We start from the raw sequence: 26,144 nt of genomic DNA, 5'->3' as shown, positions 1-26,144 counted from the left end.
ATAATCGATGTCAAAACTTAATAGCATTTTAAACATTTGGCCTATTTCAGCATTTGCAGCAAGTATCAAACATAAGTTGGCGCCCAAGGAAATCGTTATTTCTCAAGGCTTCCGAGGGCTCAAGAAATAAGTATAGACCAAACATTCCAATTAATTTGCATTAAAGACCTAATCCTTTTGCCTGTTCGTATCGAAATTTATTACCAGTCGTTCATGTGACCTGCCATGCGTGTATCCTGACCAATAAGAGATAAGCATAAAGTGCAGTTTACACTACATCACAACTATGGCCCAAAATTCCTTCGTTTTTCTTGTTTCCATCTCAGCGATTTTGTTTCAACTTCAAAGTATGGTAAGAAAAATTCTAAGTTAAAATTCCTCTAAATGAAATTGTGCAACAACTTGGTGATAGACAAAAAAATATTTAAAGGTAGAGTATTATCTTGTAAGTGGGCCTTGAAAGTGCGGACTTTTTACGACAGAGGGCCAATGTAAATATTTGGCATTCCTCACATTCCGAACTTGCAGGTTCGACCGAAATGTCAAATTCTTTTCAGAAGTTTACTGTTTAGTGCGGTACAGCGTGTAAAAAATACAATAGGACTTCATCAATTCGAGGATACTTATTATCAGAGTGTACTTTTTGAATTGTTTCAGTACGAGAAGCTGCAGTAAACGAGGTAAGTTATACAATACAGAAATCCGCATACAAGTATTGATTTTTGGGGGTGGAAACCCTTTATCGTAAAATACGTTTTCTGCTGGATATTCTTGTTTCATTCATTTTGGATCATTTCGTATAGCATCAGCTCATAAGCTGGGCTAGAATTAACTTCCTCCACATATTGGGCTAAATTCCGTAAAATGATGTTTCCATAAAAAGGTTGGTTGATGAACCTGAAAAGTCCATTAACCACTCATGTTGTTTTCCATGCGGTTGTTTGTGCAATTTCTAGTGACCTAGTAATTTTTTCTTGTCAATGGTTCACAAGGAATTTCAAATATTTTGGGTATTGAGGTCAAAGAGGCTGGTGTTCACCTTTCTATTAGTGAGGATGTTTAAGAATCACTATTGGACATGTCACTTTACCCACTCCTTGAGCCACTCACAATTTCAGTTCAGTACCTGGCTATTCATGTAATGATGCTGACAACCAAATCAACCTCTAGGGCAAACATTGTTTTTTGGTGATGTTCGTAAACTAGTTTTTTAGAGGTTAGTCTTCAAAATGATCAAAAAGGCCTCTTTGAATAAAAGTCGGTTCAGGTGTACCTGAACTGACTGTTACTTGAACTCTCTCTTATATGTAGAATTGTTATCAATTTACTTTCACCACAGTATTGTTATCAAATTAATTTCATTTGTGACATCGAAGTTTTTTTTTGAGGTGATTTAAATGCCAGTTTTGGATCAGCTGAAGTAACTTTCATAAAACCGAGTTTTAACATTATTTAGCCATCACCAGTAAACAGGAAAATCTGAGGGGAATCTAACCCTTCCTAAAATTAGTGAAAAATAGCATGAAATTTGTAGCATTTTTTCTTCTTGAGCTGCTAAGAAAGTATATTAGGAAAGCAGATCAACTTTAAATTCAGCAGTAGTTTAGGACATTGTCCTTTGTTGGTACTCTAGGGCTGTTAAGTTACTCTTTGTATTGCTGAAAACTGAAGATTTAGTGAAGGCTCTGTAGTTTAATTTGTTCTAGCTCCATAGTCTGATGAGCATTCTAAAGGAAATAAGGTAGCGGTTCTCCTTTGAAGTAGTTTCCCATTGATATTGCTCATTCACGTTTAACTGGTTCTTGAATTTTGTGAACTACAAATTTGTACATTTCAAATCATGTGGCACGGCCCTTTAGCGACAACAAATCCGCACGTTTATTTAAAACAATGGTGATGCTGCTTTGTGTCCCTAGACTTTGCTGTGGCTTCTAGTAGCTAGCAGGTATAGGACAAATAAAATGCAGAGTCCCTTGTAGCTTAAACAAAATTGGACAAAGTGGCAGGGCCAAAAAATCGGTCAAAATTCGGTTGCCACCTTTTAAAGGGCGGCAAGATTTATTTTAAAAATTCGCTTTCAACCCCCTGCAGCTGAGCTGTTTTCGCAACTCTGCAGCTAAGCTAGGTGGGAGTCCCTGTTTTGTTGATAAAGAGATGTTCTGCAGCAACGGTCACAATTATTTGCATTAAATTTCTGCAATATCGGTTTTCTCCATTAAAATACAAAAAGGCGGCACCTTCTCAGAACGGGCGGGCCACAGCACACAGGAGCATCACACACACACAACCCAACCGCAAGTGTTATTCCCTCAAATCGCAGCCACGGCATTTCAGGGTGGTTCTGGCTTGCGTTTCTATTTAAAGTGGTTTGCATCCCCTAAAACGTGCATTTGGCTCGTTAGTGACTGGTGAAAGGGAAATGCCTTAGCTCTAAATATTAACTTGCAACAGATTGTGAACATCTGTTCGGCATGTGTTGTAGTCCTCCGTTTTTTGTGCACACTTTGTTTTAGAATATTCCTTTATGAGTTGTTGTAAGCCATGACTGCATTTTCCATTTTAATATTTATCCGTGCGTTTCGTTAAACGAAGAGCCTGCCCGCACCTCGATTAAGGATAATCTCTTGCGAAGGAGGCAGTGAGAGAGAGTATCTTCGCCCCTGTCGCCCACTTCGGCGAAGCACCGCAAATCTCCAGGCGGATACGTAGACGATTTAGAAGACGGGGTGGCGTCTTGAGATAATTCAAAGATGATCAGAACCCTCCTTCGACATAAAACATTTACGACTGCACGACGAGCACTTCGAACACATTTAAACGTGTCGGGCGTTACGCCTCGGCGCCCCAACGTAAAAAGGCAGAAATTTGCCACTCGTCAATTACGGATTTATGGGGTTATTAAAAGGAATTCGTAATGTCGAAACTTAATTTGGAAATAACGACTTATTCACATTGTTGTTGTTGTCGTCGTCAACAATCGCGAGCTTACAACTATTTAGTCAGATGTTGCGTATAACGCCAAGATTCCTCATATCCTGTATTGTCGCACTTCGGTGTGCTTTTATAGTTAGCGCAACAATAAAGATACTCCGTTTGCATTAAGATTTGTTTATCATCGAATTACCGTGCATCTGACCCAATTCTTGTGTATTGTTAATATTGCTTTTCGCCGGCCGATGGGGGGCCACGTTCGTTTGGGAAAATTTCCAAAAGCTCGGCGATCCGCCGCTTGGTTTTCCCCATCGGCCGGCAATAAGAGCTTGAAGTTATAAAAGTTTAAACATTGCAGGTAACAGCTCCTTTAAAAATATCATCTACATTTTTGGCACCAAGCAAGGTGCGCCTAAAATGACGCGACGAGCGAAAAAATGTCTAGCAGGAACATAATAAAGGATAAATGCCAAATTCTTGAATCTGGAATGCGTGATGTGAACATTTCCATTCCTACATATGAAAACACTTCATAGTTCGCATTTAGGAATGCGATTCAAATAATAAATAATGTTAAATAGTTCTCACAAACAGCTTATTTGCCAGTGGCAAACGTTACAAATTCAGTTCGCCTCGATCCCATTGAAAATTATTTTGACCGAATGTGTGCACCCAAAGCCTCAATCCGTAATAGATTTTTAAAAGTTCCAGCAATTTAAACAAACTAATCATTTAAATTGTAAAGTGGATCCGGACCAGGGAACCACTAACATTGATAACCTTGCATTCCACCGCGGATAACTCCATCAGTGGCGTCTTTACTAGTCACAAAAATGTGTTGAAATTATTTCACAGTTTGAGTAACCACGTTCGTTCACAAGCGATTCTCTAAATCACCAGCAGAACAGGAGGCCTAGAATGATCACGTCACTGTCCACTGTCGAAAACTGCAGTGGACCAAGGTTGGATGCGGCTGAAGAGTCTCCTTTGGAAGTGCTTTCGAGGGCGGCCACTATGGTGCGACAGGAAAGCCAGCAATCAGGTGAGCTATCAGCATTTAATCAGGAAATTCGCATTTTTGAATAAAGACGCGGAGCGGTCCGACGCTTTCCCAGTTGGAAATTCTTTGATCGAGTGCCGCGGAAAATGTCGGCAATATATGCCGTGTCCCGCATGTGCGCCCCATCGGCATTTCAACGTCTCACGTCGATATGGAATGCCAATGGTGAATTTTTCGGATGGTTCCGTCACCGACGGCCTTAGAGCGAAGTGAAATCATCGCGTTGAAAACGGAAAGTGTTGAAGAAATGCGCATTCAACGTGAATTAAAGAGTGCACTCGGGGAAGTGGGTAAATATCACCAGCGTCGTGGCAGATGATGAGAAGAACATCAATTAATTGCGAGTTAATAAGGCACGAGAAAGTGCTCCACACACACACACACACCGATCAATTCGTGCGTAGCGCCAAGTGGGCATCCGTCACTTCCTTGATCGTTTCGGCACTCATCTGACGTAAGAACGGCCGAAGGGGATGAAGTCGAGGCGAGTCCGGTTGGTGGGCGGAAGCCGGTAACCGTCGCCTTGGAAAAAGCCCCCCGCTTCCCAGAAAACCGGCGGAAAATGACGAAGTCGCCTCTCTTTGTCCGCTCAGGACTCCTTCGAGAAATTCTTCTTACCGCGTTGCCAAATTTCCAGCGGTTTCCGAAATATTTAGGAAGTCGCGCCAAGATAGAATTTTCCGATGGTATTTTCTTTCGAGAGCGAAACGGTTCCGAGCGCGCCGGCGTGATGCGTCATTACAGACGAAGAGTTTTCCGAATTGCGCGATGAAATTTCAGATCCAACGTGGCGAGCCCGCTTGGAGATAACCGATTTGCCAATTTCTGGGCTGTGAAATGTTATGAAATTTCGTAGTTTAAGCTCCTAATTCACAGGTTATCTGCGAAATGGAGGTTATTGAACGTTTCGTTAATTTCGCGTCGACGAGGGCGCATCGTTATCTCCCGGGGCCCGTTGGAAAATGCGGAAATTTCTCGTTTTCGTTGCCTCTCACGCTTAAACTGTACTTCAGTTTCTTAATCGTCGCTCCTATTTCGACATCGCCAAGCGCTAATTAGAGGACATCCGTGGTTCGGAAGTGCCCCGACACACTTCAGGTGACGACTACTCGGATCGTTTTAAGATAAGAACCTCCGATAAGCGACAGTCGTCGACATCGTCGTCGTCGTCGGGAAGAGACGTTTTTGGAGCTTCCCTTGAGAAACAAGACGAATCAATTAACAACCTCTGCCGAGTCGCTCGATTTTTCATTTACCAACTGCCACGGAGCGAGCGCATTTCTCAATGAAGAAAGCATTTTAATTGCACTCGAGGTGTGCATACGAACATGTCATTCCGATCAATTTAGCCTTATGGCTAACTACACCCGTAGACACGGCAAGGTAAATACGGGCGCAATGGCAAAGGCAGCCGCAACACTTGGGAACTAACTCGGTTAATGAACGGCAGCTCTGGGGTTATTAGAGATGCGATTTATCACGTACGAAACGGACTAAAACTAATCCGAACCCTCCACGAATCGGCATTTGTTCAATTAATTCCTAAAATTTCCCAAACGAGTAGGACTCCATGCGGCCTCCGATTACGTACAATGTGGGCATTCCCCATCGGAACCATCCGTGTCTGTTAACAAGATGGTCGGGCCCGGGCAAATAATATTGTTTACGTCGGCTGTGTGAACTCCATCGGCACTAATAAGAGGACTAAAATCGACAAACCAGAACTTCTTTAATTTAATTGAATGATATTGCTTGTGTCTTGCCTAACAATGAACATAACGGAAAAAGGCACTGGAAGGAAGTACGAATATAAAACCATAGAGCACATCGAAACGAGAATTTAAAGTGCCTATTATTCCGGTGGAAATAACCGAATCCAAAGACCCATGGTTTATGGTTTGGCATCAGTTAGCAACGAAAAATACTCTGTAATGGTCATACTGGAATTCGAGTCAATAAAATGCAAATTTTAGCGAATAGAAGTAGCGAAAGATGGCTTTGCGCATTCCAAGTTTGCCGCCGGTGAAATTACAGGCATTTCCACCCATAAAACGAGATCCGTTGAGCTTATCGGGTTTGTCCCAAATACTTCTGTAATGGATGTTTCAATGTGTTGATAATGCGCAAAATGTTCTCACAACAAAAAAAAAACATATCTATCCACGCCAGCGACAGTCCCAATGAATAATGTACTTTATACAGTGTGAGTTTAAAATTAAGTCGATCGATCGATGGCAGTTTCGCGCCTCCAGTTTGCCTCTCATGAATCGAGACCTGGAAAACTTGACTGATTACCGAGGCGGTCAAAATTGGCGGTTGCCGCGGACAAGTTTGACGTGTCCACTCTTGGCGGCATCGACCCTCGATATCTTTGCCGAATCGCTTGAAAATCAAAAGTTCACCTTCGGACGTGATAAACGCGCAATTTGACAAAAAAACATGGGAAAAAAAGAGAAACCGGCATCGCCTCGAACCCATAAACGGGTACGGTATTTTTTTTCAAAGATGGTTGTTCATATTTCTGCAAATTAAACAGTAATAACAAGAGTTCACGGTCCGTGTACGCTACAAGTTAATGAAATCTGCAACTCGGTTTTACAAGGTCAATTTAGCCGGCCAAACAGCTTAATAAAGTTAACTTTATTGAAGAACTGCTAAGCTATTTGGTTCGTTTTTAATTGGTAAATTGCCTATGATAAATGCCTAATAAAAAAACCACCAACAGTGTCCCAGGCCGGGTCGCACAACCGCTTATGGTGATGATAGTTGAAAAACGCGTTCCTTAGATTTGTGCTGTCCAAGAGTTCTGTTGGTCAATTTGTTTCTCTACCGCCTACAAGCAAAGAAATTCTTCACGTATCTGTCTATACAAAGAACATCATTGACAAATTCCAACCGACCTACAGAATGCCGGCTTGCGTAAGGATGGAGGAATTTTAAAAGGATTTGTAACTGTACAGTGGCAAAAGATGACTCCTATAAATATTTGTAAACGTTAACTTGAAGATAATTTGGCCCCTTGATACGTGTTAATTTTAATGCACGTTGCAAAATTGGACACGCGAAACAAATGGATCGTTCCCTACCCATTTGACCGGGCATTATTTCTATAGTCCATTGCACATGCACTACGTCCCATCTTCCATTAATCATTAATCCGCACCATTACCTCTTTAAAAGCACTCAAGTTAACGATTATCGAAAACGTAATATTAAGCGCAAAGCGTGTTTATGTTATACTTGGAATATGACGATGTTGCACTTCCACATTAGTTCTCGGAGATGCGCGAAAGATATTCGAACTTGTTGTAAATAAAAATACCTTCGAAAAACTACCCACGTTCTGTGCAAACAACAAGCACGTCTTCCGTTATGTCAACGTTCGTGGTTATTGAGCAGATCGCGCGGCTAACGTGAATGCGCCCATCGCGAAGTGGCCCGGACTAGCCCCGCCCGTAAGCGCATTCGCAGCCCTTAGAGGCTCACAGGGTAGGTGAGGCAAAAGCGGGCCTCGACACCCCGTATTTTGGACCTTTAAGGAAGATTTCGAAGTTCAGTCGTTCAGCAGGGAAGCGTGTTGAAGCTGTACCTGCAAGAGGAGGGCAGCGGCGCAGTCTTGACTGTAGGGATGTTGTCCAAACATTTTTCCCCCCTTTTGAGAATTCCCCGCGTTAGGCTAATTGTCATGCAGAATGCGGAGGTTTGCGTGGTGCTTTTGCTGCAATACTAGAAGTTCTAGTTTGTTTTGCAACTTTTTATAAAGCCCCGCAGGGAAGTGTTTTCCCGCATCATGTCCCTCCTCCCTCGTTCGTGCTGCTAAGGGTTCGTATCTTCTTTTATTTGAGCGATGTACTTTTTTCAAAAATAAAAGGATTTTATATCAAGCCTTTGTTTAAATCAATACACCCAATACGTGCATGCATAGCTTTTTTTCGTATTAGAGAAGTTGGGATTCCGCCGCCCTGTGGGCGACCGTTGTGTCGCGACTTACAGGAATCTCACCGAGAAGGTTGAGAGCATCATTCGTGTTACTCTTTGTGATCTCGTATTACCTTGTGTCGGGTTTTGTCTATGGTGTTGCCTTGTTCAATGGTCGAGCAAGAAGCGCACATCGGGCATTAGGCGAAACGTTCGGGAAGCTGCGGAAATCTTTAGGAAAAACTGGCGAAGAATTATTTTTTACTTGTTGCCGCTTCAGAAACCGCTGGAGAGTAAAATTGGGAGAAGTTTGCCCTCCGGGAGTCGTCTCCGCGCTCGAATTCGGGAGTATTTACGAACGTGCACGTACTAGGAAAACAAACTCGGAAACGGGGCCATTACAACTATTACATAATTACATTTGATTGGGGGATATTCTGTTGCGTTGTAGCGAAGGACATCTATCTTAATATGGACAAGGCCACACCTGCGTCAACCGTACCTAAGGTCTAGCCGACGCCTGAGCCACCTTGTTAGGTATACCGCGTATCATCGATCTTCTCTGCAAGAGGGGCCATACAATAACGTCCTTTTTAACAGGGAATTTCACCCTCCCCAACCCCCAAAAAATGTCAAGCCATTTTTATCTACAGAGTTCGGAATGTGGATGGATTAACCAAATACGTATTTTTACGATGTAAATACATCGAGTATCGGCCATAATTATGGCAATTTTTAAGATTGGTTAAAATTTTTGTTTAAATCGGAGGGACGAATGCGTCATCCTGTACATACATCCCTTATCGAACTACCTCTACTTGCCAGAGAAAAGCAGTGTGTTGTCTCTTCTCATATTCACTGGTATGAACGAATTGCGCCTCCATGCTGGCCGAAATGGTCGCAATCACTTGTTTTTTCCTTTTTTTTTGAGAAAATTTTGCCTGTTAGCTCTTGCACACAATTCGAGTGTTATTTCGTGAATTTCCCGTCGTGGGTCGAAGTAAACCGTGTAATGGCGACATTAGAATCGGACGAATTTTTATGAGAATAATCCGAGGCAAGTCGAAATAGCCAGAATTTTACACCTTCACAAATTGGCAGCGTCGAGAATCGTCAAACTATTTGTTCGTACTGGTAGTATAATGCTACTAACAAAGCCCCCCCGGTAAGAAAGCCCTCCAAGCAATCGGACCGAAAGATTTTAAACGTTGCGAAAATAAGCCCTTTTCTATCTTCAACGAAGACCCTGGGCGAAATCCACCAAGCAGGACCGTCCGGCCCTTCAAGTCGGACAGTAAGGTGAAAACTTCGCGAAAATGGTTTAAACAGCTATAGACCCGCCGAAAAAGCCTTTGCTTCGCTGGTCACCGAGTGATCGGAAAAAGGTCGTATGTAGTGACGAGTTGGCTCGCGTAAGGCGACCTAAAGGCCAAAGATTAGATCAAAAATACACTTATCTGTCCCACTGCGCAACATGGCGGAGGACCTGCGTTGGTGTGGGGTGCTTTTCGTTATTTGGTGCGGGTCCTCTGCGCAAAATTGAAAGATGGACGGACGAGTTTGTACAAAGAGACGTTTAGGGGGAACGTTTTGGAACCCCATACGGATAGGGTCGTGTCGCTTAGGTTGGCCTTTCAACGCGATGACGACCGAAAGTGCGCTACCAAATTGGTCAGAAAGCGCTTAGAACGGCAAAGAACGCGCGCTACGAAGCGGCCGTCCCGAAGTCCTGATCTCGATCCAACTGAGAACTTGTGGGAAATTTCGGACCTAAAAGTTAGAAATCCCATGGAATTGTCTAACGAAAGCTCGGTCGGACGTGGACCCAGCTATAATCGAGAAATTAATTCATTCTATGCCACATAGAATGGCAGTTGTAGTGAGGGCTGAAGGAAATTACACTAAATATTAATTTTTTTTTTAATTTTTCATTGTTATAGTTAATTATTTCAGCATGGCGGTAAGTTAGACCTGCGTGGAAACAGAATTTGTCTACACTAGCGAATGTAAAAAAGAGATAATGCGTTCCTTTCCTCTGACGAGGAAAGATAGTCGAGTAAACGATGCGTGTACAGGGTGGGGCATTTGCCCCTTCGATTTAAGCAAAAACATATATCGATTGTAAAAGTTGCAACAATTGTGCCGTATACGGGCTCTTCATATTTAGTTACGAAACACTTTAGTCGTCGGATATTCCATACAACTGCGCTTATGGGAAAACGTCCCCCCCCATATCGTTTTCATCATTTTTTTAATAATTTCACTGGAATTTTGGCCGTTGCTCTTCGTACGTTGTTGTTCATCGGAGTGTTAATGGCCGAGTTCAGGCAGGAGCGAAAAGGAAGTTGTGAACTTTCGCCCTTCCACGCGAGTTAATATTAATTTGTTCGTGCATATTTAACATTGCCCAATATTAACTAGTTTTGTTCATTGACTCATGTTATTGCGCAGGTTGAACATTGGGCGCGTCACGCCCGTGCAACCGATAGCTCGATTATTTTACTGAGCACTTTTTTAATGCCAAATGATATATTTGCGTAGTACCCTCGTGGAGGCCTCGTGCCGACATTACGATAGGGAAAACTGCGGTTTTCCGCAACAATAATAACCTTTTTTTTTTTTTGATAAACCGTTTGAACCAAATCGCCTTTTCTCCCGTTCATTTATCGTAGCCATCACTAGAGGTCCGACTTTCCGTCGGAGGAAAATCGGCCAGCGTATCAGTAGATGATGTGGCGAGGTACCACGTTTAAATAATAAAGTAAATAATAAAGGTGCGAATTAATACCCCATTTAAAGGTCCGATTTCGTTATTCCTACGGTTGCATTGACCGTTCCCAAATAGGCCGGCGGCCTGCACAACAAGCACCTGTCCAATATAGTAATAATGGTCAAATCACCTTAAAACCAATCGCTTACATGCCCGGCATTCCTAAGATTCCGTTCCTAAATAGGGCAATCGAACTGATTACCATGCTAATTTGATAACTTATGTGCCTCGCATTTACATATTGCAAATACATATGTCATTTGAATTTAAAATCCGACCGGGTCCCAGGCCAATTTGAAAATGTATAAAAATTCGAGTTCGACAATCTACGTCGATAAAAAGGTCCCATGTTCGGGCCGTGATTGTCGAACACGAAAAATACGATTCCTGTCAAACGGTAGTTACGAAGATGAATTTCCTCCACGTGGAAATTAAGCTGTCCCGTGGCCGGTCGCAGTGTAATTCCCGTAAAGCACTGCTTCTCTATTTCTTTCTTAAATCCGTGGAATTTCACGTTTTTATTCGAGCTGGGCGGTACTAGTTCGACCGCATACCAAGCATCCTCCTGAAAAATTCCTCCTTCACACCATCGCATCTGTCTTGAAACTGGTAGAATTTAACGAATTCAACCCAACGAGTATATGCGGCTTGTTAGCATTCATTGCAGTACCTACTGCCCGCAGTACTGGGATGTAACCATATAAACTCTCTTATTCGTACCGCCTGGTACTACAAATGAATCTTCACGGATGCTCTGCTGATTTAATTCGGAGACGGAAAACCATTGTCGGGGCTGTAATACGGTTTCGAATATTAGTTCTGGATAGCACCAATTTACCAAGAATCATGTTAATGGTTGAAAATCAACGATGGCAGTTACTGTTGGTGAAGCTTGCCTGCAGTGCAAAGCGTTGTTGCTTTTCCTAAAATGGCCGAGTACTTCTACGGATGCGAACTGGGACAAACCATGATAATAGATGGATGTTTTTTTTTTAATTTGCTGGAAATCGAATTCGAAATCGAACAACTAGTCCAAGGATCAATCGCAACAACCTTAATCCAATATTAATGGCGTTTGCGATGTGATGTGGTGGTAAAATGCGAAATATATTAAAAATTTACTGCAAATTTATTGGAACCATTATCGAGTGCGCGATTAGCTGACAATCGTGTTATTTTCCATTCCAAAGCAGCAGCATACAGAGTGCTGTTAAGTTATGGAATAAATTCAATTTGAACCTAAGTAATGGGTTTTTAGATCATCGCTTTGACCCGCTCATCTGTACATAAGCTTAACATAAGTGGAAGGTCTAATTAAGCGGAAGACTTATTTTTATGCGAGAAACAGTTTGTTGCCACGACGAATGTGAATCAAATAATAAAACTACAAAAAAGCAGTTTTATTTCTTAATTTTGTCAATCGTCGGGATGACACCAGGAGTAACCGGGGAGACCGGAGCAGTGTGAACAAGCTCCCACGGGCCTTTTCGCATTCGAATTGAAAGTTTCCTCGGGCCGAGCTGCGCGACGTTACGTCGACTTTTTTCCCTGTAATTTTTTCGCTCACTGTGTAATCGAACGAACGGGCGCGTTCACGGGACGGTCGGGCAGCCGATTGCCCATCGTCCGACAGTTCGATTTGCGAAGCGGCGGCCAGTTCGGGCTTGTGACAATTGAAAATTCGAAGTTTTCCAGCGTGGCACCGCTCACGTCGGCAGGGGAGCGAAGTGCACCGCTGCAACGGTGCGCCGCAGCGTTGACGCTCCTTGAAGTCGCCCCACGAAACAAAATTAATTGCGTTTAGTGGGCATTTTTTTTTTGTGTTGCGTATTTATCTCTTATTTCGCTTTGCGTTACGTTATGGCCGTTCACCGAGCAATTGTGGAAGCTACGATTTGCTTCGCGTTCGGCCAGTGCAATTTCTTTCCCGCAAAACTAGCAAATTATATATGCAAAAGGAATCGAGGAATGCCTTAAGCAGTGCTTGTATCAACTTTGTTATTGTTGTTTTTATCCAGCATCATTGTGCGACGGCATTCTTCTTTCCTTACGTCAGACGCATCTCGCATAAAATCAAGCTCATATGACAAATAATACCTCGTTTTTCGCCTTCTCTTTATAATAGCTTTGCTGCTTTTAATGCACTACGCCAATTATACCCAATATAAATTTGCACTTGAAGCAATCGCCGTTTGAACGCCTGAATTGGCAAATTATTTGTCATACCCGATCTTATCGGGGCCCCGCAGATCAAGAGATATAGTTTTCGAGTTGATGATACCCAGTTGCGTACTTGAAATTTCTCAAAACTGATCCAACTTCCAATTAAGCTGCGCCTCGCAGTTTTACAAACAAAACAATATTTCCGTATGCGGTACCTGGTACTGCCTGCCCGTCTTCGAAGTGACGTGTTGCAAGATTCCAAAGAAACCAAGGAGAATCTCGTGCTTGAACGTAAAAACAAAAAACCGGGGAACCGGTCAAAAACGCTGGGACAAGCAAATCGCACCCTTACGTATGTAGGACACAAAGCCGGCAGGTCGTTTGGCTCGAAAAAAACTAATTACGTATACCTGGTCGGTCTACCTGGTACGATCTTATGAATGAACGGCGGTTACTATTTTCTAAGTGGTACTACGGCCCAATGGACCATCCCTGAATTGTCAATAAAAGGTGTTAAGTGTCTTTGTATACCGATTGTTGTTGGTGAGCCGGCAGTGTTTTTGTAATCCGTGACCATGGAGTTGCCGTATTTTGTCAAGGAGCTGTTAGAACTGTCCTTAATTATGCGAGCGAAGCACCGTTGGGCCGATGGAATGAGGAGTGGTAACATTTTTTGGCAACCCTGGGTGGACAAAGGTACATTCGCGCTTCGATTTTCCGTCCTCACCTTCGAAAAGACAAAAAAAAATCAGGAAGGTTTCTTCTTAATTAGATGATAAGCCAGTACACAAGCAGACGACCAAGTGGAAGAGGGACCGGAGGCGCCTTCCGGAGTATTCCAGAAAGTCGGATCCTAAAGTTCCTGAAACCCTAGGCGTCGAGCCTTCCAGTCCTGAAGCCAGTATTTCCAATGGAGGAAGTCCATTGAGCCAGTTTGGTGGTAAGTTTCGCATTCCGCCCCAGCTCGCGGTTTCCCCTTCTCAGTTGCAGCCTTTTCAGTTTCCGAGATATTAATTTGATATTGTTTATAATTAATTGATTGGATATGTACAGGGTGTTTCCTAATTACGTGTAAAAAATTCAAAGGCGTAATCCTCGACTGATTTTGGGTCAAAATTGTCTAATAAACATATGTCCGCAAATGCCTTGTTTCCAAGATACAGGGTGTTGACTGAAAGTCGTTGAAGAAGGTTTGGTGGTATTTACTAACTTGTTTATTGTTAGTTTTTTTGCTACTTCCACTACTATAAACAAGACAGTCAGTGTTATTTTGGTGTTTTATTCTCTAAACTGAAAGAACTTAGTTCTCTGTCCCAAAAATCAGATTATACCTCAGCTTTGAAAATTTTTCAAATGCCCAATTACACTAATCAAGAAATGGCCAATATGGTTTTCGTTTCAGGCCTTGCTGATGGTGAGTGTTTGGCAGCGAGGCGCATTTACATGGAAAGGCTTCCAAACCACCAAGCTCCCAACCACCAAACCTTTAAAAACCTCTTTCAACGTCTTGCAGTCAACACCCTGTATCTTGGAAACGAGGCATTTGCGGACATATGTTTATTAGACTTTTTTGACCCAAAATCAGTCGAGGATTACGCCTTTAAATTTTTTACACGTAGTTAGGAAACATCCTGTATATAGTTAATCTTTTTATTATAACAACAGGCAATGCAAGCGAACTTAATGGGACCTTTTTAGTTTTTTTTGGTACCTGACTATTTATTTATTTATTTATTTATTTTTTTTGAGTGAATTCTGCTGAAATACGGGAAAATCACCTTTCTGAGAAGGAGGCTCGCACCAACTGAGTAGAAACACATTGGCGTCGAACGTTTTTTCCTTGCGGTTAAAACGTTCAAAAGCGATCTTAATTTAAACTAATTTTCCCCTCGATTGTCGATAATTACTGCCAACATTGAATGAGTACCCAGTAAATATCTGTTTCGTCTCAAATGAATTTGCATTTATTAAGTGGAATAGAAGATTTATTTTCAGCGAGAAATAGTTTAGGTTTGGAATTTCTAGCGTTTATGCATAAGTAGGTCCAGTGGATACGAAGAAAGTAATAAAGTTACGAAACGGATTCCAACACTCAACATACAGTTGCTCGCGAATATTCATTTTGCAATTTTATTTCTTACTGCGCGTTCAGCGTACTTTCTGGGTAAACCCTGAAAATTCAAAATTCAAATTTATTTGGTGCACCGCCACTGTAGGTGTCCAAACACCGGGCGATTCGAGAAGGTGGCGAGCCCTTGTCACGTTTTCGTTTTCGTACTTAGAAAGTTGAAATTTGGAGGGAAACTCTATGAGAATAGAGCCGATTGATTGACGTCAATGACGATTATCTGGCACTCCCGGTTTAACCGGAAATTACCTCAACTTTCGATTTTTTTGCGTGATTCCCCGTAAATGTTTACTTTTTTGGAATTTGGAGGTCATTTTTTTTAGTCTCAAAATGTGTTTTAAATTTAAAAAAAAACACATATTTTTTTTTATTCGTTCGTGTCCAGCTACGCCCCTGATTTCTGATTCGATTTCTTTGCCCGCACTGATAATGACATTTTCTTCTTCGTTAGCATTTCCCGTTTTCAATTTATTCATTAGTTTTTTGAATGCTAAAAGCATATTGGGTTTCTCCACTTTTACTATAATTTTGCATTTTTTTAAAATAATTTGATCTGGTTGCTTCTCCATGACTAAACAATTTCTACAAGTAGAAATAATATATTCTTTTTTTCTGTCATTTCAAAGGTAGCACGTATTTTTTTCCAAATTTGAATGTTTTAATGAATTAACAGTTCATTTCTAAGTGAACCTACGTTGCTTTTGGTACAAAAATTTTTTTTATGAAAAACTGGTCTTTTGGGCAATAGCAGAGTCATCTCGTTGCTATTTGAAAACCTGAAGATAAATGGGAGAAACTATTTTTCGATGTTTAAATCGCTTAGCAAAGAAAAAGTACTCGACGGAATGACAAATTAGTGTTTTTCCACATAATTTTAACCTAAACTTGTGCCTAATGCGTATGCCTCGGCGGTGTAACTCGACATAAAAAAAAACACACGGAAAAAAATTTTATGGCACATTTTTAGCCTAAATAAGGCCTTTATAGTCCAAAAAAGGCAAAACTTCATAGGCATTACGTCTAAAAATCGAAAGTTGGAGTGATTTCCGGTTAAACCGGAAGTGCTGGGTAGATGCCCTTAATGCCAATAAACGTAGCTTCTCTCCAAATTTCAACTTTCTAAGTTTAAAAATAAAAAAAGTTATAAAGGCGACCCATCTTCAATCACTCGGTATGTATAGTTTATCCTTATGGCCCCATTTTACGGCCTTCGGTTCAACTCGGTTGAACCATTAAAGGTGTTCCTTATATTTGCTCAATGATTTCAATACTGTTTGTTTGGTAATATTTTATCTGCGGTTGTACCGTACGTAAACATACATCTTTATTACTCATTGTAAGGAATTAACGTAGATTATTTATTGGTACAACCTTCGATTGAGGTCTCCTAAACGGGAGTCCCCAATTTTGAAACTGTTGTTATGTGCGTTCCTCCGTGTCTCATAGTTAAATAAAAATTCTATAGCTAATTTATATATAAGAGCTTTGCTTTCGCATATTTGAGCTTGCGAGAAAGGTATTCGGTGAACCATAGAATCTACCTCTTTGGACCTTTCAATGTCCTTTTTAATGACAAACCTGTGTGTTAATCTATCTTCGAAATCTGGCAAATTGAAATATGGCCAGTTTACTCTTAGCAATATGGCCAGTTTACTCTTAGCAATATGGCTAGTTTACTCTTAGCAATATGGCCAGTTTACTCTTAGCAGTGTGGCCAGCTTGCTCTTATACCAATGTCACGGGATGTTCCTGTTGGTTGTGAGCGAATTTAATTTGATGTAATTATATGTGAAAAGGTCGCTGTGCACAGTGCTTTAAGAAAGTTGATTGGTCCACGAGATATTTTCAGGAAGATGGTACTGACCAAATAACCTTCCGAATATCTCAAAAATTGAGAGATCCAATGAGAATTTTTTTCAGTAGGCTCTATAATTCGACAGCGACATCGCCTCAAACTTTGAATCTCGCAGCATATTGATCTGATTCTTTTCGCCGATTTTACAATTATTACTTTGCGGTAACACGAGAAAATCCCCCGTGAGCAATCGTAACGTGCCTTTGCGGAATCGCGAAAATTCTCGAATTGCGTATTTAAGAAGTAGATGCCCCTAAATCCGTACATTGCGAGGGATAACCGCGAGGAGTTTGTTTTCAGCTTTGGATCCACTGAGTGGCAATGTAGACCTCTCTTATTTCACAGGAATTCAAATAAGAAAAGACTTAAACCCCCCATCCGTTGTGGATTCGCCACTCGATATGACGGTAAGACAAAGAGGGGAGCCCCCATCCTACGATCAAACTATAAGCAATCCGGGATACCGATCGAGTTTCCGGACTACTGTCATACACAATGGGGCACCGTCGATGGTTAGTACACGGGACCATTTGCCCTCAGGTTAGTATCAATTTTTTCCCGTTGGTTTTTTTCATTTGTCGTGATTAATTGCTTCATTTGGCGATAATTCAACATCTCTCAGCTTATTAACTTCAGAAGTAATTGTTTTAAGGAAGAAGCGTGTACTTTGCTAAGCATCTAAAACAAACGTGAAAATATCCCTGGAATACGTACAGGGTTCGCTAATGGCGCGCTGCCGGATGATTATCATCCTGGAATGCACTGCCGTAGGTGACGAACAAATAATAAAATTAACGTTATTGAAAGCGCTTGCTAATCTTAGATTAAAGCTACGATTCAAGTAACAGAAGCTACGTCTAGAAATCACCCGCACGGTGCGAGTTTATGAACCGAGAAAATAATACTTATATTTTTCTCTAGGAATTTCCATGTGTGATACAGTCATCGAAGAGCACTTCCGAAGGTCGCTAGGTCAAGACTATCATACCATATTTCAAAGCAGTAGTCACGCCAAGGAAAAAGAAGAATCATCAAAACCCCAGGAAACGGTAAGATACGTTTCCATGAACTCGATAAGATTCGGAAAACAATAATAAATATACTGGTTGTCTCGAAATTAACGTGCAGTAGTTTATTAAAGACGAAGTCCCAAGGAGTTTCGTTGTTAAGATACAGGGCGTTAACGACATTTTGTTAGCTTGTAAAACGACGAAACTTTTCTCTCGTTTTACCGAATTTTTCCAAGATCCCCGTGCTGTCCGCGGATCTTCATTATTCTCACGTAGGCGACAGCTCCAAAAATGAATTATTTTCGTTTCAGGCCAACACGAAAGTAGTAGAATTCTTAGATGAGACAGGGCTGAGTGTGGACGACCACTTTGCCAAAGCGCTGGGCGACACCTGGAAACAACTCAACCAAAAAGAACAACTGAAAACCAGGGATAACGAGAACAGTTTGGTGTCCGCGAAGAACTGAGGTCCTTAATAGTATTGTTAAGCTACACCGTTATGTATCCTCCTGGTAAACTGTTGCACTTCATTTAACGAACTCCTATAAAAATAGATCTTTAGCTTGTAAGCTTGTCTTTGTGTATGGGGTGTTAGAGTGAAACAAGCCCTATCGTTTAAGTTTCACTGGGCTTTGTTTATTTCAATTCTTCCTAGTCGCCGACAATTTGTTGAAGTGGCTTAGAAAGCACTGAAGTTAAGGCACAATTAAATTTGGGGAAAAATCTTCTAGAATAGTAGGGTTGTAGTATACATATGTTGTATTGAATGTGGTAAATGTCTGGTTGGATCTGTGGTTTAAGTATTTACCGGTTCTTCGCAAGCTGGGTGTAATTTCGTTGCTCTTTATCTGAGACATATTGTACATAGAAAATAGTACCCATCTCAACACTGCGTTTTAAATTTTATCTATTGTAGGTAAGATTGGAATCAGCTGCCAAAAGCATGAATACCCTTTTACTGTCGGAATATTCTTTTTCTGTTCATTTTGTGACGCATTAAATTATTATTTATTACTTTTGCACCTGAAACCAAGTACCTATAAATTGAAAATTTTCTTACAATGTATGTATTTTGCTTTTGTATATAATGTTTCTAAGTTAAAATGTTTGTATATGACGAAACTATTAATAAATTACCTAGGAATCATTACTACTGATACTTGTATGAATGCCTGCGTAGCAAGTTATGTTGTATATATTCATGTGATTCTGTTATAACTTAAAAAAAAATACAGTTAAAATATGTAAAACATTACCGTAGTTTTATTTAGGCCAAATACCAACAGTTTCAAAAAGTGCAATGAAGAGGATTGAAGCATGAAAAACGAATGTATCAAATTTAGTAAATAGGCATTTAACACTTATTTAGATGTACGTTGACTTTATTCTTGACCCGTTTTCGACGTTAACGTTATACAAGTTCTCTTTAAAAAAGTCGAGCAGGCATAATTTTACGATTTGAGCCTGATGTCGTTTTTGTTAGTCCGAATCTGTAATATGCGAAGGGCAGGAAACGAAAAAGAATCAACAGCAGGTCTCAAATGACTTCCTATTGCCATTTTCTTTAAAAATTAGAGTTTTTTCAATTAAATACGGCCCCACAATGTTTCACTGAGCGAGCCCATTTGTTAACTTAAAAAGTTCGCCTTTTTTAAGATGCGAAGATTCGAGTACAACAAGGTGTCTGTCGATCGCAACAATGTGGTGAAAAGAGTCGAAAGTTAAGAAAGAAACAGACGTCTTCAACCATCTCGTCCATCAATGTATTTTTGTCTTCATGATGACTCGCCACTGAAATTATCTTTTAATGCCTTAACACCAAGAAACTTAGCTTTCATACCATCGATAGTCCTTTAGTTGTGACGATATGAAGATGTGAGGTGTCACAAGGGGCTACTTTTTCTTGAGGTCAGTCCTCTCTGACCAACTCATTTTTTTCGATGCCTACGAATTTTTCAATGTTTCATGTTGCATGTCCTTGTTATGAACTATGACAAACTACGGACCACTTGAGATTGGAAATCAAGTGTTTAACATATTTTTATGGTCTACTCAGTTCTTAACTGACCATGTATCTAATGATCATACGTATATATAGAAATCGCTAACAAATGATTTTGATGACGCTGAAGTAAAAGTGATAATTAATAAAGCTAAAAAAATCCTTTTATACTTTAGGTTGTACTCTACTCGTCTCATGCCAAACTGTTATTTGCCAAAAATAGAAAATAGTTACTTGTCTCTACAGCGTGTCCCAACGTGCGTGGGGATCGGTGATCTGCAGCATATAGTTGTAGGGAAAATGTTTTTTGCAGCTCGTGTGCGAAATCTCTCCGGTGGATTCGAACGAGTTTTGACCCCCGGCCTCGGGCTCAGCTATGGCTCGTCAAAAAAACTATCGATCACATCCACCAAAGCAGTATTCCATGCAATATCTACCTACACTAAATTATTTTACTTTTCTTCAAACCAATGTAGGCCCTGTAGATGATAAGGCATTATTACGAGCGTGCTTACTATTATTGCTTTTTTTATGACACCATGGGAACGTGCATTTCGTCATTAATGCACGATAAGTGCACGTTGCTGCTTAAGATTAAAAAACAAAAAAAAAACCTAAAATTCTCATCCATACATACATTACATAGCTTAAATCGTGTTGTAAATTACATATCTAACAGCACTGCTTATTAGAGAAAGTATTTTAAACCGGTAAGTTCCTACTATGTCCCAGTCGTTTTTAACGGGGTTGCGTCTTGCATGGGGTGAAGTGATTCCCCTTGAGCCCTTATGCAATAATAGAAGGGCCACAGGGCCCTATACAACCGCGTAGTAGTGAGTCACCGCGTGTACGAAAGAGTGCGATCAATTGGAAATTGGCGGCAGTTTTATGTGTTGTCCATTGCAATTGCCATTATTTAAACTGACGAAAATCTAGTTTATCGTATTTGCCGGGTTAGCACATTTGTGAATATCGCACTATTTATGAGAACGAAGATGCTTGGGGTAAGTACGATCTAGCCAACCCTTAAAATAGTATCGAAGCTCTCGTGCACCAATTTGCGAGTTCTAGAAGTTGGCCATAATAAATGCTTTCGGATGGAATATTTTGATTGGCTGGGTCTATTTACATCGAACAAAATTACAAAATTATTCATGTATTCTTGCAGTAGAATTGATACAAAACAGCCTTTGTACTTCTTTAATTAGATACCGATCATTGTAATTTTGTTTGCTTGTAGTATTTACTAGCAGAATGTATAAATTTGTAGTTTATTAGCAATTGAACAGACTTAAATTTTTAACTGTTTTTTTTTTTTTTTCATTTGAGTGAATAGTTGAGAATGAGCTGGAAATGAATTTAAGGTAACGGAAAACCCTTTTGTTTGCATATTCCGCGTGCACATACTGCGATGTCTATCATAACGATCTCGTAAACGGAAAGAGGCACTGCAGATAAATTATGCAAAATTGCTTAAATAATATACGCTTTCGCAAATATCGGCAAAAAACTGCATATTTCCCTCGCGACTTTTGCTTTACAGCGGGAAATAACCATCTGGATGTTTCGACAATTTTTCCTCGTCTTTCAAAATGCACAAGTTAAGTGCACCAGATACTTCTAATGTAAACGAGGCTTTGTACAGGGCGTTCGAAATGTTGCGTTTTTATTTTTGTGCCGTTTTCGCCTAAACTTTCCCACCTTTCCGGGAACCGGTGGAAGATAAACCGATTTTCTCGACGAATTTTCTCGTAAAATTCTCTAAAACTTCGCCCGTCTAAGCGTCTCTCTGCCTTTGAAAGTCCGTGCAACTCCCACCCTTGGATCGCTAATTCGGACCATGCTGTTGATGGTAATGGAAAATTGTGAAGGAAATAAGGTATGAGTCTTTCTTTGGCCGTATAAACGTGTAAATATTGCGGCAAAAGCATAAATATTCATTCGGATTTTCAACACACTCGAACTCGTCTTTGAAGGCATGGAGAATCGGCAAGAAAGTCAATACCTTCACCTTATCTCGCTACCCTACCTGTATTAAATAGGTATAAAAAAGATGTATTTTTATGTCCTGCATTGAATCAACAAAAAAGAAATTATTTGGCACAATTTCACGAGTAATAAAATACGATTTGGATATCGCATTTTTCACATCTGCAAATGTCGGCTTTTAATTGCTTGGTGGCAAAAAGACGCAGAAAAAGCACTTTTTTATCTCATATTCACAGATATCATAAAAAGCTCGTTGCCCTTGAAATCTTAATTTTTCTTCTATCCATCTCACTTTTACACGTGCTGCAAGAAATAGTATGTTAATGGCCAAGAACAGTAGGAAGCTTTAATCGTCGGAAAACAAAGTCTGAAGGCTGAATGAAGCGTTCCCTCCGATTTAGCTAGAACCACTAACGCTTACTCTTCGTAATCTCACCATTTTTTTCCTTCGAACAACAATACGTATTTGAATTAATTAAAAAATAAATTATTGCTATAGCACGAGTTTATTCAGGTGACCATTGATCATCGAAACTAAGACGAAAATATTTCTTGCCCGTTACGAACCTAAATGATTTTTTGCCGTTCACTGACGTCACACACTAACATTTACTCCCGAACGGGAAAACTTATAGATTCGTGTTAATTTGGTGTTAATTCAATTCCATTGTGGCGAATGTCGCACTCAGAAGATTCAAATATTTAAAATGCGCGACCAGTAAAGAGTCCTTCGTTAGCACCTCGGAAGTCAATCGAAAGATGCGGAAATACGTACCGAGCCTTCAGTCCAAGGAATGCGACACTGAAGTCCCCTGGAAACTCCTACTAGGCTGTTGGGTTAAAGCAACAATGTTCTTGTATCATACCACGGAGTTCTCGAAATTTCCAACGTTGTTGCCTTCTCAAAGATGTAGGGTAGAAGCTTGAATATCCCAATTAAATTTCTGAATGGAGCTTCCCTCCTTCAACCCCTAGCCGGCCGCGGCACCCTTTCGAACTTGGTCCCCCCCGCCCAGACCTAAGCGGTCTTGTTAGCAATTTGCGCACCCAATTGGCCGCGGTCTCCATTTCGGATCCGAAGTGTGCCAGAAGGTTCTGGCGAGCCGGGGACCACTTGCGGAAATGAACGCCCGCTATTCATCAGTCGAACGTGGCCTTCCGGGGTTCTCTTTGGGGCCCGGAGGTCTGCGGCTATCTGTTTCGAAGTTGAGCTGCCAGGATCCAATTTCGGACGTAGACGATCTGGGTCATTTGAAAGTCAGCGTCGCTGGACCCCTGGTGTGAAACTGCTTTAAATCTGCAAAAACGACGCTCACGTCGGAAATATTTTGAAGAGTAACCTGAGTGTTCACAATATAGTGATCCACAAGGCAAGTATTTACTGACAAAAAAATGTTAAGGTCAAATCATCAAAGGTGATGAGGTAAGTTTAAGAAGTGGGCTGCAAATACCTCGATGTTTGCTCGTCTGGGTGGATTAACATCTGATAAAAAAAGTATTAAGAACAATTAGCATTTATAAAACAAATGTCACTGCTATAAATAATTGCATGTTAGCAGAAAGAAAAACTTGTATTTTTTCACTAAAACCTATAATTACGGTAGTACCAGTTAAGCTTCGGTTGTAATTATAAATAAGTTTTATAATACTTAATTGAAAATATAGTGAATCGCATAATTGCTCGCACTTTTGTAAGGAATTAGGGACGTTCGATGATCTCCTATTTCCGAATTTTACATCCAGACAAAACTGGACCTAAAATAATGCAACACAGCAGACGCCCGATACTGTAAACCATTTCAAACCGAGTGTGGTTTACGTTATCGAAATGTTAAACGATTTATCAGAAAAATTCATAAACAGGATGAAACTAGTATAAGTTGCGCGTGAGTCGCACGTCCTCATCGTCCTCATTCTCCGCATCTTCCTTCCGCAAATTAACATCGGCTCGAGCGCAAGTGACGGTGGGACTCACTATGTTCGATCAATCAAGAGCATCTAATGACGCACACTGAGAAGAACATCAACATTGGATCGCGACTGTTCCCTAATCATGCTTCAGGGAGCATCGCCTTCATCTGGATCGCTGTTAAAAAAGAGATTGTTCCAACATTTTTGAGTAGTCTGTTGATTAAATCCATTCCAAGTCATACGCAAAATTGAAACAGCTTCTTGTAATGTTGGCCATCGCTGAAAACTGGTTACGTCATGGAGCGTACACATTTTTTACGTCATCGAGCGTACACATTGTTTACGTCATCGAGCGTACACATTGTTTACGTCATCGAGCGTATACATTGTTTACGTTGTCGCGCGTTCTGCTTGATCCCACGGCAAGAATTTTACATGTGCGTTAACGCAATGCTTTCATTATCACGTGTTTATGCTACCGAGCGTCTTCTGCATTTGCACTTTTGGGCTTTAATCAAAGGCGACACTGAGGTTTTCTTTTTTCAGAGCAATTTTCTGTTGGTCACACTCCCTTTTGATGTGGTACGTGATGATGAGATGAACGTACGTGAAATGCAAATTTAGTTAAAGTTTTTAATTTGTTATCACCCTTGAGTAAAGACCGTGGTTGTGTGCCTACGTAAAGGGCGACACAGCGTGGTAAATATAATGTAACTCCGTACTCAAGGAAATCCGCATCAGAGCATAAGAAAATATAATATCACTGGAAACTATTAAATTTCATGCGGGTACCACGTAATGGTACTCACATTTCTGAACACATATTACCTACTTAGTTATTATTCCTAAACACGTGAAGTGGTTTCTGTATAAAATCAAAATCGAAGCTGAAGAGACTCGACGTCGGTGTACAGGCACAGTGGCGAAAATTGAAAATTGAAGAAGAAAAAAAATAACGAAAACGTTTAAAAAAGCATTTCGTTAACAACAAAAGACATATGTGATAAATATGTTTTTTAACGGCGTGACATTTTCTCGATGGTACCTCATGGTACCCATGGGTAATACGTCACGAACGATCAAAGATGGCGAGGATTTCTTGATAGAGTAGGCACATATTGAAGCAAATACGAGCGCCCCACCCTCTGCGTATTAGAACTAAGTTGTAGAAAAATTCAAAGGAAAACGGTTAGAGTCGGTACTGAAAAACCTTTTTTGTTGATATTTAGAGCGTTTTCACAGAGTGTGTTTGTTTAATTAATTTAACTGGTTCTGGCAGAGTTTCACCACTTGTTCAACGAATTTTACCAATGATAAAAATAATTGTTAAAATACACATTTGCAGTCAGTTTTCGTATATTAATATGTCAATATAATGCCGCTTCATATGAGATAAAAAAAGGTTCGCAGCCGCAAATTTGATACCGCCAGTAATTCAATCACTAAATACAACAAAAAATGACGACAAAAAGAATACGATGAAAGCTTATATTGGTGGGCGTGGATGGTACACCGAGAAAACAGAAATCACACGTACCGACGCTCTTGCACCTTGCCTCGGGTGTTCGAAGAAGAACATGGAATCCTTCAGAAGGGATGTGCGATATCTACTTTTTTCACACGTATATATCGTTATCTGGATGTTGTGGATTAAGAGGTGCTATGGACCGTGAGCCTGAAACATTTCTCTCGGTGTAAAACCCCCTTTAATGCACCTTCATCACCTCAGTGGTTTTAAGTTTTCTGTAGCCGGTTGTAAGGGAATATCTATTTTGTGTATAAGAACAGAGTGTGACAACAGAACTATACTTAAGTAGTTTTGTAGCCAATATCTAGTTGTAGTTCAGTTTTTGTGGGAATAATTAGTGCAAGAGTACCGACACCGACCGATTTGGCGTTGAGCACTATTTTTTAATGGTGTCAAGAGTGTGTTTGGTTCTAGCACCATTAACAAATGGTACTTAGACCAAGAGATTCGTCGATTCGAAGGAGGAACGCGTGTTGCGCGTGTTAGGTAAGTTCATTGCTAACTTGGGTAACGCCGTCCGAATAACATTGGTATTGGCATAAGGTTAAGGGTAGGTAATCGTTAATGAAATCCTTCCTAAAAGACCTATTAATCTTCAATGAGGAATGCGTTGGCTGAGTATTATGGTATCTTGGTATGCACTATGCATAGAAATTATTTAATCAAGCTCTGTCGCGTTTGTTGCAAAATCAAATATACACAAACTATGGTGTAATAATGGGGATCCATGTGCGCATATTTGATTTCAACGGCCTATAAACCTATATTGTGTGGTTCTGTTTATTCTATGGCGGACTGGTGTAGGTAATGCATTCTCCTATAAATTTCAGGTTTTAGAAATGAGGATGATACTGCAAAAAAAACTCGCATATTTCACCG

General features: G+C 40.6%; 1 protein-coding gene across 4 annotated transcripts; it reads left to right on the top strand.

Moving 5' to 3' along the window:
* The first annotated feature begins 495 nt into the window (after nucleotides 1-495).
* On the top strand, nucleotides 496-19,087 carry Tgi (Tondu-domain-containing Growth Inhibitor). 4 transcript variants are annotated; one of them, XM_066298124.1, is made up of 6 exons: nucleotides 496-680; nucleotides 3,835-3,973; nucleotides 13,615-13,782; nucleotides 17,171-17,365; nucleotides 17,747-17,874; nucleotides 18,147-19,087. In XM_066298124.1, the coding sequence occupies exons 2-6, from the start codon at nucleotides 3,850-3,852 to the stop codon at nucleotides 18,300-18,302; spliced, it is 771 nt and encodes a 256-aa protein (XP_066154221.1). In that variant the 5' UTR covers nucleotides 496-680; nucleotides 3,835-3,849; the 3' UTR covers nucleotides 18,303-19,087. The 4 variants fall into 4 exon arrangements, with proteins under 4 accessions (XP_066154221.1, XP_066154219.1, XP_066154220.1 ...); XM_066298122.1 differs by having other exon boundaries at nucleotides 3,832-3,973; XM_066298123.1 differs by having other exon boundaries at nucleotides 3,787-3,973.
* The last annotated feature ends 7,057 nt before the right edge of the window (nucleotides 19,088-26,144 follow it).

Source organism: Euwallacea fornicatus, chromosome 30, assembly GCF_040115645.1.
Source record: "Euwallacea fornicatus isolate EFF26 chromosome 30, ASM4011564v1, whole genome shotgun sequence".
NCBI lineage: Eukaryota > Metazoa > Arthropoda > Insecta > Coleoptera > Curculionidae > Euwallacea > Euwallacea fornicatus.
The sequence above is the reverse complement of the archived record's forward strand: the minus strand, read 5'-3'. Positions and strand labels throughout refer to the sequence as shown.

Coding starts and splice junctions, on each gene's coding strand:
- Tgi (XM_066298124.1), top strand. CDS start 3,850: ATGATCACGTCACTGTCCACTGTCGAAAACTGCAGTGGACCAAGGTTG. Junction 3,974..13,614: donor ACAGGAAAGCCAGCAATCAG/GTGAGCTATCAG, acceptor CTTCTTAATTAG/ATGATAAGCCAGTACACAAG. Junction 17,366..17,746: donor ACGGGACCATTTGCCCTCAG/GTTAGTATCAAT, acceptor ATTTTTCTCTAG/GAATTTCCATGTGTGATACA.